The sequence below is a fragment of the Plectropomus leopardus genome, chromosome 13 (genome assembly GCF_008729295.1).
Source record: "Plectropomus leopardus isolate mb chromosome 13, YSFRI_Pleo_2.0, whole genome shotgun sequence".
Classification (NCBI taxonomy): domain Eukaryota; kingdom Metazoa; phylum Chordata; class Actinopteri; order Perciformes; family Serranidae; genus Plectropomus; species Plectropomus leopardus.
Window position 1 is genome coordinate 2,246,378 of NC_056475.1, and position 20,877 is coordinate 2,267,254.

Genomic DNA, 20,877 nt, shown 5'->3' on the forward strand with positions numbered 1-20,877 from the left:
GAAACCAGCAGCTCTCTGCAGATCTGAAGAGACGAGAGCGTCTGCTCCTGCAAACAGCTCCAACAAAACTCACACAACTTTCTACTGGAGTAATCTCCTTCCAGGTTTAAGTCCACGCCAATACATTTAACCCTCGACCTGCCGGCTCTAGTGTTTCCACATGGGATCACACACACAGCGACACTCTACGTATACCCACATCGAGACCTCCTGTGACCCGAAACTCAGAGATAACCAGAGAGCGAGCTTTCCCATCCTGCCTGTGGCAGAATAAACTCCTATAATATTATTATGTTGCAGTTTAACCCTTTGAAACCTTTGAGACATCACTTTGCTGCACTCAGAAGCCTTTCACATCTATTTAAAACTGTGAACCCTGAGCAGATTGGTTTCTTTAGAAAAAATGTGGAGCAAAAAAGGCAAAGAGCTATTTGAATAAATTATCCAGCAAATTGCAAGAAATTATTATTATTATTATTATTATTTTTTTTTTTTTTTTTTTTTTAAAAGCTAGGGAAAATATCAGAGAGCTGTATTAATAATTCTAATTCTAATTAAATATTTAAAATTATTTTAATTATTTTATTTTCCTTTCTTTAAAAAAATATTAATTTCCCATTTTGTTTGTTCATAATTTTCAAATAATTTTAAATGACCTTTTACTAATTTCCACCTAATTTGCAAGAAATTAATAGATTGAGAAAATTATTTTTTTTAAAGCTAGGAAAAACAATTTAGTGAGAGCTGAATACAGAACTATAATAGTTTTTAAGACTTTTTTTCACGTCATTCCTTTTTTATTATTATCATTTAACTTCCCATTTTGTTTATTTGATTGGAATTTTGTTTGTTTCTAATTTTTAAATAATTTTCTATTATTTTTTACAAATATCTCCCTAATTTCTGTCATTTCTTCCCAATTTGCTAACTGCCTTCCACCCATGTTTATGCCCAGGTTTTAAAAGGTTAGCACGAGCAACAGGTTTTTTCCATTATGCCATTCATGTAAAACTCTTAATTTACCTAACTGTTGATTTTTTCATCTGTTTTTTATTTCCACCCAGAGGAAGTGAAAGTGATGAGCTTAACAAAAATCCTCGAGACCTTACCCAGCGAACACTGGGGCAGAGAACTGAGAGTGCTACCGCAGGTGTTACGCTTCAGTGAAGGCCGGCGTTTCATTAAATCCCAGAGTGCACAGCTGACAGCAAAAATATGTCTCTTGAGAAGGACAGAGACAGGAAGGAGTGACAAAGGCTTGCTAGAAATGATATACTGTTAGAAAGACTAACTTCCCGTTTTTTTTTTTAAGAAAACTCAAGACCTGCCTTTCTAGTTTGGCTTTTAATTGAATTTTACCTGTTTATTTATTTGCTATTTATACATTTTAATCAGTTTTAATAGACACTATACAATTATTATTATTATTATTATTATTATTATTATTATTATTATTATTACTTTAACATTTTTATCTATTATTTGTTATGTTATCCTTTTATTTTTTATTTTTATTTTTTAATCTAAAATTGCATTTTATAAAAAATAAAACTGAAATATAAATAAATAAAATAATATAATATAAATATAAAATATTAATTGTATTTTATTGAATTATTTTTTCATGATTAATATTATATTTATGTATTGGGTTTTTTTTTTTCAGCCTCTGGTGTTTCCTCACTTATACTCACATAAATACTAAAATGCACAACTACTAAAAGTAAATAATAGAAAAAAAATAAAGAAATATATAATGTTTTATCAATTGTTCAGACAGTTTCCATGCTTTCTGCCGTGTCTGCTGCCCTGAAACGTCACGCAAATGTCACAGCTCAGGTTTTATCTGAATTTCTAAATTCCCCACTGGTTTATGACTTTGAAGGGCCACTCGTGCTCGTAACTCATAAATACAGTAAATATGATATTTCCAAGTAACACATAAAGGCAGTACATGTTCCTGAGTCCAGGACGCCTGGTAATATTCGGTAAATCAGTCCGGTCCGATGTTAAACTCATATCAATCTAATATCGGAAAATTTTCACACCGGTCCAACTTAAGGTCAACTCAGGTCAAAATGAAAGCCTGGTAACAAGAACATCTCCTGCTGTGACAAAGAAAGCCAAAACTCAAGTTTTCTTAACCCTTTGAAACTTGGAGCAACATCACTTTTCTTGTGCTGCTTTCAAAAGTATTAATTTTGTGCAAATTCTTTTAAAAACGGGGGAAAATGAGCCTCTTGGTTAGAAATGTTGCAAGAAATAAGTAGATTTAGGAAATTATTTTAAAGGGAAAAAAAGTCTAGGGTAAAAAAAAAGTTAGGGAAATGTTTTCTTTTCATTTTTGGGGGAGGGCATGGTACTGGTTTTCAGGTATTTTTTTTTTTAATTTCTTGCAGACTTCTGGTTCATGACTCCTTTCAAGGCCCGTAACCTTCCTCCCATGTTTTTAAAGAAACCAAGCCAATTTGCTCAGGTTTTGAAAGGGTTAACAGCAGTGATGGTCCTCAAGAAAACATTTTTGGCCACAGCTTCCACCTGACAGGGAAACAGCGTCACCACGAGATCTTCACAGCAGCAGGGAGGACGTTTGCTCGACATTCAGGGAACAAAACCAAGACTGAAGTGTCTCACTTTATCACCGTGGAGCTCCAGTTTCACCGTTTAAAGTTCAGCTCATTAAGCAGGCGTGTGTGAAGAAATGTTAATGAATGCCGTCAGTTACAGTATCTCAGTAAACGTGTCACAGCTTGTTCCTCTACACCAGAAAAAGGAGGATAACTTATTGAGTAACATTTAGCACATGGTTAGTTTCCTTTTACGCACTTCATGTTGTCGTGCTTTCTATCAGTAACATTTTGCGGAGGACTTGTTGCAGAAGGAAGTGGAGAGTTATTTGGGCAGCGGGGGAGCCAGTGGTCTGCTGACTCAGACTGGTTAAAACAGAAAACATGATCTGAACTGTTTCTTGTTTAACCGTCTCGTTTGGACTCATGGACGGAGACCGGTGTTGACATTTGATAACCACAAGTTCCTAATGTTTAGAGAGCTGAGTGCAACACAAAGAAAGTTTGTTAATGTGCTTTGAACCGGTTTAAAAGCCACAGAAAGTGTGTTAGAGCCATCAAACTATGTAGGAAAATGGTGTAAAGTGTAGGGCTGGGTGATTTTTACATTTTTTCTCCAACATGCCACCCACCGTCAGCCCCAACAACCACCGGCTGCCAAAATATCCCCACAGGTGTGAGTGCTCCAGTGCACAAGAAATGTAATGTTTAATCTTTGATACATGTGTAAGTCAAGCTCATTTTATGGTTGCTGCTTTCTTAGTCGTGCTCCTGCACCGAAATTGTATAATTTAGTTGGAAATGTAATTTAAATGCATTTTTTTCAATTTATGTATTATTATTAATGTATTTTTATAATTATTTATTATTATTGTTATTAGATATTTTATTCTGTTTATTTTATTTTATTTTTTTTTATTTATTTATTTTTATTTTTTATTTTTTTTCAAATCAGGCACTCGTGCCAAAGAAATTAAGGCTCGGACAAAGGCTTATCCAAATCTCAAAAGTGCTACACGGCAAAAAAAGAGCATAAAACTAAACAAGCATAAGAGAAAGTAAACAACTATGGTTGAGTTAAGAGTTAATTATCATTTAAGTGCTAGCTAGCTAACTGGCTAATTAAAAGCTTTCTGAAAAGGGAACATTTTTAAGCTTCGTGATTAACCCGTTCACACTGACAGCCCTAGTTGAAATATTTGGTTTCTATATCAGTGTAGTTTTCTATAGTTAATACCAGTGTCTAAATTGGATGTGAATACCTGCATCTGATACATCTTTAATAATTAAAAAGTTATTTTCCTCCACTGTTATTTGCAAATCATTGCTGTTTTTATGAGTGTTTGACACAAAAGCCAGACTTTTTCAGAATTGGGGTTGTAATAAATAAACAAACTGAACTTAAATCAGGAAAACAAAAATCTCCCGCTGCCATTCATTTTTAAGGGGTAATGATTATAAATGCTGAACAAATTAACAAATTCTGTAAAAATATGAACAAATAATAATGATAATAATTTTGGAAAGTAAATGTTTTAAAAATTATTAAGTATTGCACACTTTGGGATTCCGTATAACATGCAGAAAACTGCAACAGTTTTTTGGGGGTGCATGCTGAGCGCCCCCTACAGTCCGAGTGAGCGTAGCTGCATCCTCAGGTGGCGAGCTGATATAAATGTGGACATGCATGCAGGATAATGGTGGGCTCTGTGGGCCCATTAGCGCACACACACACACACACACACACCACACCCACCCACACACACACACACACACACACACACACACACACACACACACACACACACACACACACACACACACACACACACACACACACACACACACACACACACACACACACACACACACACACACACACACACTCTGAAGTCTCCATGGCAGCAGACAGCCAATCAGAGACGGCCTGGTGATTTCACACTGAGAGGAAGCTTAAGTCTAAATGTCAACAATAAAAACAGAGTTTAAGTACGTTTCTGCATATATATTATATTATTAATAAATGATGAATAGAAATGCATAAATGAATCAAGAGACTGTTTTTATCATTAAAGAATAAAAGTTTTCTGACTTTTTAAGCAAACTTTACACCTTATCGGTTCTTTTTTTATCATTATATAATAGCTTTTTTAAGTATATATTAATTTTAAAAAATACTAAGGACAGGATTAACAGGATTAGAAATAAAGATTTCAATGTAACTAAGGGAATTATTGTTTTATTATGGGGGGTGCCAGAAGGGGGAGTCATGTAAAATTATATATTTTAGCATTTAGGGAGGGTTAATACAACTTTACACGGCTTCATCTTTCACTTCTTTTACCCCCGATGATTTTTTAAGAAGAGAAAACAAAAGAGGAAAAGAAAACATGCCTTTGAAGGCATTGTTTTGAAAGAAAAAAAAACGGCTTTTTTAAATTTAAATTCTTGGTGATTTTTTCTTTAAATCTTTTAGGCCTTTTTTGGTGATTTTTAAAGACAACAATTGCAGGCTTTGCCATTTTTTCCCTTTAAATATTTTGGGCAATTTTAAAGAATAATTTAGCTTTTTTTAAATGACTTATAAAGAACACTTTGGCATTTTTCCTAAAAAAAATGTGGTGTTTTTTTTTTTTTGTTTTTGTTTTTTTTAGGCATGTCTCCAAACCTGTGGGTATGTTTTCTTTGAAAAATCACCAAAAAATGACACCATTTATCTCAGCCAGAAACTAAAAACAGAAATTATTGTTGGATTTTCAAATTTCCAACGGTCCTTGAACACATCATGTGTTATCATCCAGGTTAAGGAAACAGAATCCCATGACTCTCCCAAAACTTTCAGGGTATATATAAGTTTTCTAAAACTCAAGGCCTGGAAATTGCTACGTCTCATGACTTTTGCAGGTTTTTTGTGACCGTATGAACCCTGAAACATGCAGCTCAGACTCTCCCGCAAGACTCGAGGACTAAAAAGTAGAAACAAATCTTATATTTGCTACACTGTCAGCAGCCAAAACATTTTTGTGAATAAGAGTTGCTCTTGTGGTCACCAGAGTGAAAAAGAAAGCGGAAACCTCTCAGAGAGGAAAGGATGAGTCTTTTCTTCTACTGTCAGTCAAGCTGAGAGACAGAAGTGTCACCTGGATTCATTTAAACTACATTTAAACAATGTTTAAAACATTATTTCCAAACAGCTGATGTGCTTTTCCTTCCTTTCTGTGAAGGCAGTGAACGCATTAACGTCCCTGTCGTGCAGGACACCGCAGCCGTTTGTTCATTTGGCGGCGCTGCAGCATGAATCAGTTAACTGACAGGAAAACCACCACTCTCAGACGCCCCGTTATCTGCAGCTGCTCATCTCGACTTGATTTGAACTGAGAGAATTTCACATCGAGGGCGAGTTTCCTGTACTTTCCCCATATCCCCCCCCGCCTGTAAAGTCCTAGCTCCGAGCCATGATGTGGAGGGAACAGCGAGCGAGATATCCGGCTCAGTTTGTTTGTTTGGTTTTTGTTTAGAGGACGGGATGATTCAGGGCGAGAGGGAAAGCTGGGCCCCGTCTCAGGGGACATCAGCGGGGACTTTTGTCTCTGGATGGAGAGCACGGTCACCTCTGGTCTCCTCAAACAGAGGCTTCTCTTAATGTGAAAACCTTCCCTGCATCCTGAATCTCACACCCCGGGGACGTCCACGCCTCTGTTGATTTTTGGGATGAACGCAAACACACGCGCAAACGGCGGCGTGCCAACGTCCCTTTAACAGCAGCTGGTGGGAAATCAGGTTTACAAACGTCTGATTTTATGGAGTTTCATGTTGTTGAAATGAAGTCTCGAAATGTGTGGAATCATTAGCTGTTAATATTTGTTTTTAAATCCAAATGTTTTGGCTCTGCCTCAACTTTACTTTATAATCACCTGAAAATAAGAATCGTTGTCTTTTCGTCACCTTAAAACAGGGACACTCAGCTGGCTTTGCTTGCCTTGTTTCTAAGATTTTCCGACATTTCTAGGAGTTCAGGACATTTCTAGGATTTGGGGGCATTCCTGGGACTTTATTGCTAGTATTATAAGGATTTTTTAGGATTTTATTGCTAGTATTATAAGGATTTTTTAGGATTTTATTGCTAGTATTTTAAGGAATTTTTTGGATTTTATTGCTAGTATTTTAAGGCATTTTTAGGATTTTAGGATGTGTCTAGAATTGTTAGATGTTTATAATGATATGATTTTTTTTTAAATTCTTAGATCTTAGGACAATTCCACAATTTTGGGACATTTCAGGGATTTTTTCTAGGGCATTTTTTAGGACTTTTTTTTTCTAGGACTTTTATTTCTAGTATTGAAACAAGGATTCTATAGGATTTTATTTCTAGTATTTTAAGGATTTTTTAGGAGATTTTATTTCTAGCATTTTAAGGATTTTTTAGGATTTTATTGTCTAGTATTTTAATGATTTTTTTTAATTTATTTTTAGGATTTTAATTAAAATCACCTGATAAGAATCAAGGCGAATTTTTTTGGAACATTTTTAACGGAATTGTTGGATGTTTATATGATTTTTTTTTTTAATTCTTTCTCTTAGGACGATTCTTACAATTTTGGAACATTTCTGGGATTTTTTTAGGGCATTTCTTTTGGAGGATTTTACATGGTTTCTAGGACTTAAGAACATTTCTAGGATTTTTTTTTAGGTTAATGGAAACCCGTCTAGTGAAACTAAATGCTCACTATGTGTCACTTTTTAACCTCTCTTATAACAACCTTTTGAATCCTCAGCGATATCATCATCCCCACCATGCATCAGGACTGGCACCTCGGCTGCTTTCATTTTCTCACAGTTTCAGCGGTTGATGGTTGCGGCTGCTGACGTCAGCAGACTGCGTTGCATCACCGCAGTTTAAGTGGGGTGACAGTGACTGCACTGCGTGTCGTCTGAACCTGAGAGCGCATCGAGGGAAATCCTGCTGTGGTGAAAAAAAAAGCCCCTTCAGTTAAAGTCACCAGATTACAGTTTACTTTAGATTATTGTCACAAATATCACAGTGTCAAGACAAATCAGAGGACGAAGGTGCATGAGCCTTTGCACACACTGCGCTCGATGCAGCCTAAATATAGATCCGAGAGCACCAGGCCGTATTTTTATTTGCGCTGCCATTCCCTCCGCTTGCATTTCACACCTCAGATGCAGAACGAAGGTCAACTCCTGCATCCATCTTAAAAACTCGAGCAATGATGCTGCAAAACCCCACACCTCCTCCTCTATCTCACAGACATCCTGTCTGCCTGCTGCACAGCCACCGCCACGACACATTCATCACCAAGGTAACACAGCGACAAGACAGACCATAAATAGTACTTTAGTTCGGAGGATTTAAAAAGACATAAATTCTTTGACCGCCTCACTTTGAAGAGATTTCAGATCGGAAGAATGTGGAAAACCGTCCCATTGTTCCCGTTACTCACAGAGGTAGATGTTAGAAACGCTCAAAAACAATCATTATTTTCATCAATTAATGTCGTGATTATTTTATTTTATTATTTAATTAATCACCAATGAGATGTCAAAACATAAGACAGCCCAAGGTCACATTTTATTTTTTTATGTATATTTTTTAAACCGGCAGTTTAGCATCTACAGTCAGTTTATTTATTACGAGAAAATATTCACATTTTTCTTACTTTTGTTTTTGTTCTTGCTTTAGGTGATGTTTATTCTGGGTATACATTTAACAACTATATATCTCATTTTAGAAAAAAAGTATGGTATAGTAAAACATTTTTGGATTTTTTTCACTCTAAATTACATTTTAACTTTTTTATTTTTAATCAATTTTTACTTCAATTTTTGGCTTCATTGTTAAATTATCTCTATATAATTTCACGTTTAACTTTATTCATTTACTCACATTTATTTTTTCTATTTTTATATTATTGTTTTGATGTTTTATTCTGTTTTATTAATATAGTTTTTATATTTATTCATTTATATCTAGTTTTTATATCCATTTACAACATTTTTAATTTAACAGTATTGTTTTTATATTTGTTTATTTATTTCTGTTTTTCAAATATTGATCGTTTATACATTTTTATTTTATTTTCTAGTATTGTTTAATTATTGTTTATTTATTTTCTGTTTTTCCTATTGATTATATACATTTATTTTATTTTCTAGTATTGTTTATATTTTTCATTCATTTTTATTTATTTATTTCTTTTTTTTTAGTTTTTCTTTAGATTATCTTATTAATAATAATAATAATAATAATAATAATGACAACAAAGATTTTCATGATAAAATTTCATCTTTTTTTAACTTATTTTTTTATCATCAACGTCACTTTCTTTGTTTTACTCTCTATAAAGCTTTTTACCTTTGTGTATTTACTGGTCCAGAAATGAGAAGTGAAACTCAAACACAGAACTACTGATTCCTGTTTGCTCTGAAAATTTCAATAAGCACTAAAATTAGACAAAAAAGATCATCTTCACATTTAAAGACAGCTGAAAGTGAGTGAAACAATATATAGATTATAAAAATTAGCTTCAGATTAGTCTATAAAAAGTCAGAAACTACTGAAAATGTTTATCAGGATTTCCCAGAGCCTTAGGCGACGTCTCCGTGTGGCTTTTTGACTGATCTGTTAATTAGTTTAAGTAGCAGATTAGCATCCTCTGATTTTAGGAATGTATTAAGGCCTGTGAGTTTTTTTAAATTTATTCAGTGTTTGTTTTTGCATCTTTTTTCTATTTTCTGCTATTTCATGTAGGCATTGGTATTGCACTTTATTGATCATGTGACTATTTTCTCTTATTTGTTAATATTGTTGATTTTGCTTTTGTAATTTATTTTAAGGTGAGATTCTCGTATAAGCCTCTGTGGCTTTTCTGTACCTCACCTGCACAATCTGCTTCTATTTATTGTTTTATTTATTGCTGTTTTGTTTATACTGTGCAAATAAATAAATAAAAATTAAAAAAATGAAAGTTTGCCTTTACGTTCGACCATACGGGAGAAAACAAAAGCTGACGTGTTACAGCAGTCTGGGAAATATCTCAATTTTGGGAAGGATTTTCCCGATTGTTGTGTTTTTGTGTATTTCACAGAGGACGACCTGCCGCAGGGCGAAGTCTTCACCTCACAGTTAACACACCGCCGAAACTCGAGCCGTCAAACTGTCCAACAGTAACAAACACAAACCAGACACACACACAGATTACACACTGAAGCCTGAAAGCCTGAAAACTTTGATTCACATGTTTCTGATAAAAAAAAAAACACAAATAAAACAGCCTGAGCTGCTTTCACACCACAGAGTGTTGGATTAATCAGACGGGCCCTGCCACACATGCTTCTCGGGACGGGCCCGGACACGTCCTGCTCCTCTGAGGGAAGACGGGGGGGGGGGGAGAAATACCTACATGTGTCCTATTTAGCAATCAGCGCGTGCTTTATTGTCTACGAAAAACAAAGATGTGAATAATAAACTAACATCAGCGAGCTGCCAGGCCTGGCTGGTGATACAGATTCATTTCTTACATTAACATTATATCATTATAGTGCCAGAATACAGCTTCTGTATAAACCTGTCGAATTTCAGGGGAAATCATTTCCTAAATTTTATGAAATAATTCCTGTTAATATATTGTGGGGATTTGGAAGTAACTTGAAAGCTATAAATCAGTATAATCACGTTTCCTCTTCATCGTTGACTGAGGCTGCGTGATATATATGATAAAAAAAGTCAAAAAGCTATTTTGATGGATATTGTGATTGTAAAATGTAATTTTTTGTAGGAATGGCAAATTTTTGCATTTCATTTTCACAAAAAAAGATAATGTGATTTTTGCTGTTTCTGTACTAATCGTGAATGTTCCCTTATGTCTGGCATATTTTTTTAATACTTTTTATTTATAATTTTTTTAATTAATTAATTTAAAAATTTTTTTTAAAAAATTTTGTCGGTATTATGAGCAGAAAAAAACAGAAACAGATAGAGAAAAACAAAAAAACAGGCATAAATGAGGTCATAGGATGTTTAAAGAGTCAAAATAAATTTTCCTCATTTAAGGTAGGTTAATACATGTGATACAAACAGTGATTATGAGGAATCTGTGTCTGGAATATTATTTATATTCCAGGTTTTCTCTGTAGCTCCACAATATCAGGCTACTAACGACAAACACATAAAAAAAACATTGACTTTGAGACGAGAGAAGCAGGAGATGCTGAAAAACAATACAATCTGCGAGTTTTAGGACTCATTCCTGAGGTTCTCTATTAATCCATAGTGTTTTATGTGTTTTTAGTGTGTTTTAGTTGTTTTATGTGTGTTTTAGGTGTGTTTTATGTGTATTTAAGGTGCGTTTTAGTTGTTTTATATGTGTTTTAGGTGCATTTTAGTTGTTTTGTATGTGTTTTAGGTGTGTTTTAGTTGTTTTATGTGTGTTTTAGTTGTTTTATGTGTGTTTCAGGTGTGTTTTATGTGTGTTTTAGGTGCGTTTTGAATCAAACTCTACAGCACTTCACAGAAACCAACCACCAACTATCGTTTTTGCTGCAGAGCCACACAGACAAACCACCACACGGCATAAATACTCACAGCGGCCACATGCACAGGTTACAGTACAACTACTTATCTGCCTTTACACATTAGTTCACACTGTAACGGTGCATAATACAGTCAAAAACAGCCTCATGGCAACATGCATCTCTCCCTCTGCCCCCCAATTTTTATTTTTTATTTCTAAATGCTTGTGTTTTTTATCTGTTTTTATTTTATCTACTGTTTTTATTGTCTTGTGTAAATTCTTTTTACTGTGAGCTGCTTGGCATTTCTTTCATTATTAATAATGTTAATATACTCTAACGAATCTAATGTTGTAAATTACTTACACCTCTATTCTTACACAGAAATAACAGTAAATATTAACAAAATCTTGGCATAAATAATACAAAAATATACAGGAACTGCTGTGTAAACTTAAATAAGATCAGACATTTTCACCAAATGTAAATATGTGCTTTTTAGTGGCTCTTTACGACTACTTAAATGCTGCAGTTGCACAAACACAGCAGTGTTAACACGAAACATGTTCACTAATTGTATGTTTTGACAGGAGCTTCACTCCAAAGACTTTAACACCAAAATGAAACGTCCACAGACAAAAACACTCGTTACCACAAAACGTCTCTTCATAGTACTACTGTTTATGTAATGACTCATCAACATGTTCCCTCACAAATAATTACAGTATCGACTTTTTCTTGCATCAGTTATACAGAATTTAACTATAAAAGTTCATACACGCATGTATGAACGTATGAACTCTGCTTAACTCTTTTTTTTCTTGCCTGGCTGTTTTGTAAAGCGACCATTAGTTATAGTTGAGACGAGGAGGAAACGCTGCTCTCAGCTGAGCCGTCATGAAGAACAAACACCTCTTAATAAACTGATCCTATGACCTTTCAGTAAACTCATGTCATTTTTTTAGATTAAACTTAATGACCAATAATTAAACGGTGAGTCATAAGACTCCACTGCGAGGCGTGCAGAGGTAAAAACATAATTCTCTCTGCTGTAGGCTAAAAATAAACAAGGTATTCCACCTTACTCATGCAGGCAATAAAAAACAGCCGTTTTTCCGTATAAATTCTTGAAATAGTTGGGATAGCTATGTCTGTCCATCACTCCTGATCGGTGTCTGCATGCAGGCAGGACTGGACGAATGCAGAACAAACACCAGAGGAGAGATCAAACGGTGTGAAAAATTCATATCACAATTATAGTGATCAAAATTATCTGGCCAGCAGTATTATCACAAATATTGTTAAAAAAGTGCTGAGGACGTTCCAAAAGTGCTGATACACACTGAAATCATTTCACCATTTACAGCACGTTTTGTTTGCGTAAAGATTAAAATAATAGCAGATCTAATATCATATAAAAACTATACCAAAGGTGCATTAACATTAAAGATGGCACACATGAACAGGTCTGCCAGGCAGAGGCCCAGGGGCCCAAAGTGTCAGGGGCCCCCTGGACTTCCCTTACTCTACACACTGACCAGAGACTCGAAATGACCACAGAAATGCAAAGGAACACAAATATCTACAAACTCAGGCAAAAAAACACAAAGAAACACAAAATGTCAATGAAACAAAACAAAATTACCAAATAAGACAAAAAATTATCGAAAAGAGACACAAAAAGACCTCAAAGAGATGCAAAGGAACTGCGAAGATACACAAAATACCTACAAAATCATGCAAAACTTCCACAAAACTACAGAAAACGGCCACAATGAAACACAAAATGCCAACAAAGCAACAAAAAACTACCAAGTAAGACACAAAATTATCTAAAAGAGACACAAAAAGACCACAAAGAGATGCAAAGGTGCTGCAAAGAGACACAAAAAACAAAGTGGCACAAAACTACCAAAGGAGAAAACAAATTAATTAAAAGAAACAGACAAAGAGGCACGAAACAACCACAAGGAAACACAAATGACAACAAAGCAAAAAAAAACCACCAAAGAAGACACTAACTTTATCAAAATAAACATAAAAACACCACAAAAAAGCTAAAACCCAGAAGCGATGCAAAGGAACTGCAAAGCCACACAAAACTGCCAAAAGAGACACAAAATTATTTAAAAGGAGACACAAAACCACAAAAAAAACATTACTAAAAAGACACAAAACCATCAAAGTGATGTAAAGGAACTGCAAAGTTACACAAAACTGCCAAAAAAGACACCAAATTATTAAAAAAGAGACACAAAAAGACCACAAAGAGATGCAAAGGAGCTGCTAAGAGGCACAAAAACAACTTAAAAGAGACAAAAGCCACCACGAGGAGTTAAAAATGACAACAGAGCGAAACAAAACTACCAAAAGACACAAAATCATCTAAAAGAGATAAATAATAAATTACTGCGCAAAACCACCAGAGTGTGTGCGCCTCGTTCCTATGTGGAAGAGGTGGTGGGGCCCTTTGTACATCTGTGCCCAGGGGCCCAGTGTCTCATAATCCGCCCATGACGCCGTGCGTCTGGGAGACAGAATTTACCGTTTGTTTTTAAAACCATGGTAATCACATGTGATTGAATGACGACTGAAATCTAAAATGAAAACACAAAGCCGGCAGGATTTTATGGCGGTTTATATCATGAAACCGGTAACCGTTTCATCTCAGCAGCAGTGAAAACTACTTTCAATTCTCAAACTTGCTGAATGAGACACCAAAGTAAATAAATTCATCAAAGCTTTGCTCGGAGGCCTCGTAATAACACCGTGCCGTGAATCAGAGGTGAATCATGTCACACGGAGAGGCCCGACCTGCATGACCCCTTCCCAGGAAACACAAAGGCATCAGCATGAGCAAGCCCCCTGGCATGAGGTGATGTGCAGCTTCAGTGTGTGTGTGTGTGTGTGTGTGTGTGTGTGTAGCAGCAGCAGAGGCCCCGAAAAATGTTTGCAGTCCCTCCGACACACCCTCTATTGTTTATGGCCACAATAAGTCTTTCCACTTATTAGCACATTCGTCCGAGCGAAACCTCATCACGCCGCTGGACAACAGAGACGGAACAGATCACGAAAAGAGCTTTTTCTTACTGACCCAAAGGTTTATGGGAAAATAACAAAGCCCCGAATTTAGTACAACAGGAGAGAAAGTGTCATGATGAGAAAAACATTTTCTTTTTCTTGGTTCGTCCGGCTCATGAGACACTTTCATATCGAGTCCTAACAATTTGTTTTTAGAGCCGTTTCCCACACATTCATGTCTTCTTTAAATATTACAAAATCTCAAAATCTCCTGCTGCAGGGCATCTTCAGACTGACCTTCACAAACCATCTACACAGATTTATGATTTATCCAAAACTGAGCCAACAGTGCATCAAAAGGTTTGACTGAAAACGGTGCTGTAAAACATATACGTGCAAATTCTGAGAGGAAAAAAACACTACTGTGATGCAGTCTGGGTAAAAAGCATTTTTATACACCGGTTTTTCACAAATCAAAAACAAATGATCAACATGCGGTCCAGATGAAGCCTGCAAAATCTCAGAATTTCCTCTTTGAAAACTGAAGTTTTGACAGCAGTTTGAAATCTGCCTTTTTCAGCTGGCTGCTATTTGCAATCCTCACCACTAGATGCCACTAAATCCCCCAAATTCTCACATACTGTTCCTTTAAATGACAGCCCGCGTATGTGACAATTATACAAATTCTCACTCTTGCTCAAAAAGATATTTTGGCATCTCATCAAACAGATGCTGAGCACCTTTGACATGATAAAAAAGCTCCAGTATTCACTGCGCTGGCATCTGCTTCAGCTTCTATATTTTGGGATTCCTGCTTCTCACACTAAAGCCAGTAATTTCCCCAAATATGTTGATATAATTCAGACCAATTAATATCCAGCTAATCCCTCCAGTTACACCAGGAGCCATCAGCAGATCCACAAACAAATTAAACCACGAGCCAACAAAAGCCACCCATAATCCTCCAATATTAAAGACAGAAGAGGATGTTTCACAAAACATGTTTCATCTGCTCCAAAAATCCTTCCTCAATCTATTCTCATGTTCAAGTTAGTCATTGACTCTTGACTCACGACTGACATTTTCCGTCAATATTGCCACACTCTCTGAAGAATGAGGCTGTGCCTAAAAAAATGATTGACCATGCAGCAGGCCAGTCTGTGCAGTCTGTGCATGCAGAGATGATCAAAATCAATGTTTGCATTGGCTGACGCATCATTTTGTCTTAAAAATGTGACATATTTATTTAAACTGATGCACTCAACACTTTTTTTATTGCTACAAACTTCAAATCAATAAGCTCAACTTGAGCCACATCCTCACCGAAGTCTCATTAATCCAAACTTAAACCACTTCTGCTGTGTGATACTATGACATCTTATCTTATTTACTGGAGTGGCTATATTTCTATTTTTATTTCTCATTTTAGGGATCGTTATTTATGAGAGGGGGGTGCAAAAAGGGGAAGGTATGTCAAATATTTTTTTAAACACCAGGGAGGGGCTCATGTTCTTAATTTGGCTTTTTTGTGTTTTTTTCTTTCATTTTTTTGGTATTTTAAAAAAAACATGGGGGCATGTTCACTTTTAGCTCAGGGTTAGTTTTTTTTATTTTGACTTTAGTGGAGGGACATACAACTTTGAAGGATGTATTTTGCATTAATTTTCCTGAAAACTTTGAAAGAAAAGATTAGGGCATTTTTTCTGTAATTTTTTTTCTTTTTTACAGATTTTTTTGTAGTTTGAAATTTCTTTATTTTTTTGGCATAAAACATTTTTAGATAAAACAATGTGTCATTTTTTTCTTTAAGTTATGGAGTCTTTTAATTTTGGTGATTTTTTTTCTTAATTTTGTTTTGTTTCAATGTCATGAGTTGAAATCATACATTATTATACAGGTTTTTGAAATAACATTATATGACTTTTCCAAAACTTCCAGACCTGGAAATTGCTATATGCAGACTCCATTCAAAGTCACACTCTCGCCTCTGATAAATAGAGAACAGTCCCTGATCAGCAGTACTAATAGCAGTGTTAGAGTTATTACCTGCAGAGGAGGAGTCGTCGTGGTCGGAGCTCAGGTACCCGTCGCTCCTCCTGTCCGGGGTGCTGCAGCCGGAGCCCCGGGAGGCTCTGCGGTGAATATGCGGGAAGGACGGGGACAGCCGGCCGTCGTCCCCGGAGTCAAACTCTCTGCTGTGGCGGAAAGGCCTCCGGGTGTCCCGGTAGACGCCGGACGTCCTCTGGTTGTCCCTGCCGCCGGTTTTCGGTGCCAACAAGTTATTTCTGACAAAATTCTCGTTGAGCCCCGCGTCCTCGTACTCCCGGTCGCTGCCCGGGTCGTTGTCGTTGTGCTGGGGCCCGCTGGTCGGGGCCGGGTCCCCTCCTCTCTGGAAGCTGCGCGGCGGCACCGGGATGGGCACGGGCTTACCTGTCTTACCGCTGAACCTGCTGCGTTCCCGCCCGAAGGAGCTCGTCGTGTTACCTGCAGCCGCGTGCACCTTCACATTCCCCGCGCCGCCCTCGTGCTGCCTCCTAACACCCCCCGGGTTTTTAAACGTGTCCGCGTTAAAGTTTTCATCCTTGCCGTCAAAGCTTTCCGGGTCTTCCCTCTTCTGGCGCGCCATGGTGGTCTGCAGGTAGATCACCTTGAATTTCTCCTCCGCCAGCGCCTTCTGCAGCCGCTTCAGGTTGGCTTTGCTCGTCTCCAGCTCGGACTCGATGTCCTCCACAGACTTTAGCTGCATCTGCGGGACTTTTCCGTCGGGAAACTCATTCCTCCAGTGTTTCTCAAATTCCTCCTGCTCCCACATGATCGCTGCTCGCAGCTCTCCAGCCGCAGTCAGATAAAACCTCTGCTCACCGACAGTCAGCTGTCGCACAAATCCTCTTCTGTCCTCCGCCTCTGGGCAGAAATAAACTGTCTGTCGGTGTTAACTTGACCGCTTTCTGACCATTTTCAGCCTCCCACGCGTTAAAACTGCGGGTTTTACGTGCGCGCACTGATGCAGATAACAAGTTCTTCGCCACTGCGCCGAGAAAGTTTCGAGACTTCCTGTATTCAGACGTGCTGCCTTCAAGTGCAGCTCCGACAAAAATGTGTTTTCAGGCGAAAAAAATCAACGCAGCACACCTCAGGGCAGGTGTGCAACTCACAGAGGCGCTGCTAGGATTTCAGGGCGACCTGAAATCATCCCACGAGGATTTTTTTAATCCTTAAAAACCTGAGCGCATTGGTTTTAATTCTTTCAGAAACACCAGAGGAAGGCAGTGAGCAGCTAATCAAGAAATGACCCAAATATTTGCAAGAATTTAGTAAAGTTACAAGAAGAAATGAGATGAAACGACCTGTAAAGTTAAAAAAAAATTAAGTTGCTAAAATAAACCAAGTATGTGTAAAAGACAGACAGTTTTTTTTTTTCATTCTTACAGTGTACTCAGTGAGCACTTGTCTTTCACTGCTTTTGATTTTAAATTTAACCATTGTTTTTAAATATTTTATTTTGTGTTTTTTTGTTTAATTATTTTCTATTTTTTCCTGTGTGTGTTTTATTGTGGCTTTTGTGTAAATCACCTTGTAACATTGCTTTTGATAAGCGCTATAAGCAGTTATCATCAATATTATTTTTATTATTATTGTGCAGTGTATTTATTTAATCATAAAAATGCAGGACTCTTTTATTTTATTTAAAAAAAATACAGAAATATTTTTGTAGTATTTGTTTTTGCATTTTTAAATATGATTCCTGTGCTATTTCTCTTAATTTTTACAACATTTTTTAACATAATTTTTTTAAATCATTATTTTCGATTTTTACTCTTTTTATATCTTTTCAATATAATTTTTTCACATTTTTGTTAGAACTTTATTCTATGCTATATTTATCTCGTAATTTTTTCAACAGTTTTTTAATCTTTCATTAATATGATATATTTTTTTTTACATTTTATTATACATTTATTCTGTGCTATATTTATGTCTCTTTATCTTTGCAAGGCTTATTTTTAATGTGTTATTATTATTATTTTATTATTATTGTTGTTAATGTTATCACTTTTCACATAATTTGCTGTTTTTGTTCTCTACTTTTCTTCTCTTTTTAGTGTTAATATCAGGTAATATTCTTGCAGATTTTTACTAATTTCCTGCTAATTTTGGGGTAATTTCTTGTGAAGTTACTCACTGACTGTTTTCCCCATGTTTTTTTTAAGAAATCAAGCCAATTTGCTCAGGTTTCAGAGGGTTAATGCACAGAAACCCTGGAGTATAAATCCTCCTATATTGGGTTTACGCAGGTCGATTTGTGTGTCTCTTCTTTCCTAAAAGCATGAAGAGGCATTTCCCATTTTTACCAGTAGTGATTTGCCAACGTGCATTATTGCAGAACAGCACTGTGCTGTGAGAGGATGTCACTGTGACTAGAGCTCGTCTGACACCAGTCGATTCGCCTCCAGCTGGTGGTGTGACATGAAGGAGGGGAAGAGCTGTGAGTGTGTTTATCGGGCTACAGCTATCAGGCCTCGACGGAAAGACAAACGCATACATCAGAGCTTCTTACATGCATATCAAACACGGGCACATGTCATAACTCACATCCTCATCCTCTTGCTTGTTTCTGATGCCTTTTTTAATCTCTGCAGATTCATCTCTGGTGCACTTGATTTGCAGCACACCACTCGTAAAACACTTTAAAATTCAGCACAGGGGGAGAAAAATGTAATAACTCTTACCTTGAAAACTTTTGATCATAGCGATTTTCATGATTGATGATCACACAGAGGAGGATGCATAAAACCCGGTCACCCTCATCTCTGCAGGATGCATGCAGCTGCGTCCAGATAAGGAATTGGTCAGAAGCCAAGCATGACTTCCAGTAAAACCGTAACTCTATACAGCAGAGGAGAAAGTTACCTCCACATGGACATAAAGGGGAGGCAGAGATGGACGCTTGGATCGCTGCCCAGAGCTGAAAGATCATTCTGCTAAAAGCTTTCCAGGAGCAGCCATTGATCAGCACTGGCTGCAGGCCCGAGAGCCCCGGTTAGGTTACTGTCATGAATAGATGTGGATCAGCCTGTAGTCATGAAACTGAAATCATTCAAGCCTGGTGTGATGTAGAAAGAATCACATGTTTCTGAGTAATCTGGTGTTGAACAGAGTCAGCTGGAAGAACGCAGAAGTCTCAGATTCAACATAATGACACGACCGGGGGGGAAATAACGCCATGCACAAAGAGCGAAGTTATCAGACTACATTCTTTACATCTCAACAGGCTTTCATTCATCAAACAATAAACTCAAGGTTTTGATCTGAGTGTACCACACAGAAGAATGCAGCAATATGAGGTGCAGCGGTGATACTCAGCTTACGGCCTAAGGGCCAAATCTAGTCCTCATGAGGGTGTCAGGTGGCCCCCCAGTTCACAATAAAAAAACTGATTTCCACAGTGAAATCTATTGTCCTTTTTAAGGTGCCAGAGTGCATAAAACTGCATCAAAACAGAGCTTGTTTGTAAAAAGAAAAAAAGTGCTAGTGGAGGATCCCCTGCACCCCCTGACAGAGGTCTTAGCTAAGCCCTTAAAATCCTAAAAAAAAATACTTAAGTTTTAGAAATGTCCTAAAAACCTAGAAATGCCCCCCAATCCTAGAAACATCCTAAAATCATCGAAACATCCTAAAATGCTAGAAATGTCATATAATCCGAGGAATTTCTAAAATCCCAGAAATGTCCTGAAATCTTAGAAACATCCTACAATACTAGATGCATCCTAAAACCCTTGAAATGTCCCAAAATCTGGGAAATGTCCCCAAGTCCTAGAAATACGGAAATCTGAGAAACATCGTACAGTCCTAGAAACATCCTAAAATCTTCGAAACATCCTGAAATCCTAGAATTGTCATATGATAGGAGAAATTTCTAAAATACCAGAAATGTCCTAAAATCCTAAAATTGTCCTGAAATCCTAGAAACATCTTAAAATCCTAGAAATGTCCTGAAATGTTAGAAACGTCCTAAAACCATAGAAATGTCCAGAAATCCTCAAAATGTCCTGAAACCCCCAAAACTTGCAAACTAGAATCTGCTGCAACTGGCCCCTTGTCTGCTCTCATTTTGCAAAAGTGGCCCCCAGGCAAAGTGAGTTGAGTGTCCCCGGTGTTAAATATTCTGGTAAATATCTATCATCTTATTGATATACTTACTTATTAAATAACGCCTCGACTGATTAAAAGATCGTAATCCTGCAACATTTTGCACAATGGACCGGGTATTCGTTGTATTTGACTAATCTGGAGAAGATTAGGTGCAGACTGCTGATGGAAAGGGCCCAGAAATTGGTGTGAAAGTAATCTCAGCCAACTCAGGCTGCAGCAGAGTGCATCCTGGGAAGGAGGTCAGTCCCGTGCTGCCATCGTGTGGCTGCAGGTGCAAACAAGCATGACAAACCACAACAGCAGAGTGCAAAAGGTGCCAACCAAACTGCCAGAAAGAAAATGTTGCTGTATGTTTCTGCAAACCAAAGATACGCTACATTAGCACGGTATAATGTAGCAACACATCAGAACATTTTAACGACGCTGTAGTTAGGTTTAAGTAACAAAAACACCTGATTATGATCAGGAAAAGATCATGTTTCAGCTTAAAATATCTGCTTGTTGTGCCACGATCCTGGCAGGAAACGCAGTGTCTCAATTAAAAGAAACACTTTTCTCGCCTCTTTCCGTCCATAAATAGCAGAGATGTCTCATTAAAACACAACAG

The 20,877-nt window shown here is 36.9% G+C and overlaps 1 protein-coding gene across 1 annotated transcript in view; it reads right to left on the reverse strand.

Annotated features, from left to right (window-relative positions):
- Positions 1-17,150, reverse strand: part of abr (ABR activator of RhoGEF and GTPase) — a 199,375-nt gene extending 182,225 nt beyond the window's left edge. Inside the window, 1 exon segment of the mRNA XM_042499516.1 lies at positions 16,164-17,150. Coding sequence (XP_042355450.1) covers positions 16,164-16,929 — 766 coding nt within the window. The 5' untranslated portion in view covers positions 16,930-17,150.
- Between the last annotated feature and the right edge of the window lie 3,727 nt (positions 17,151-20,877).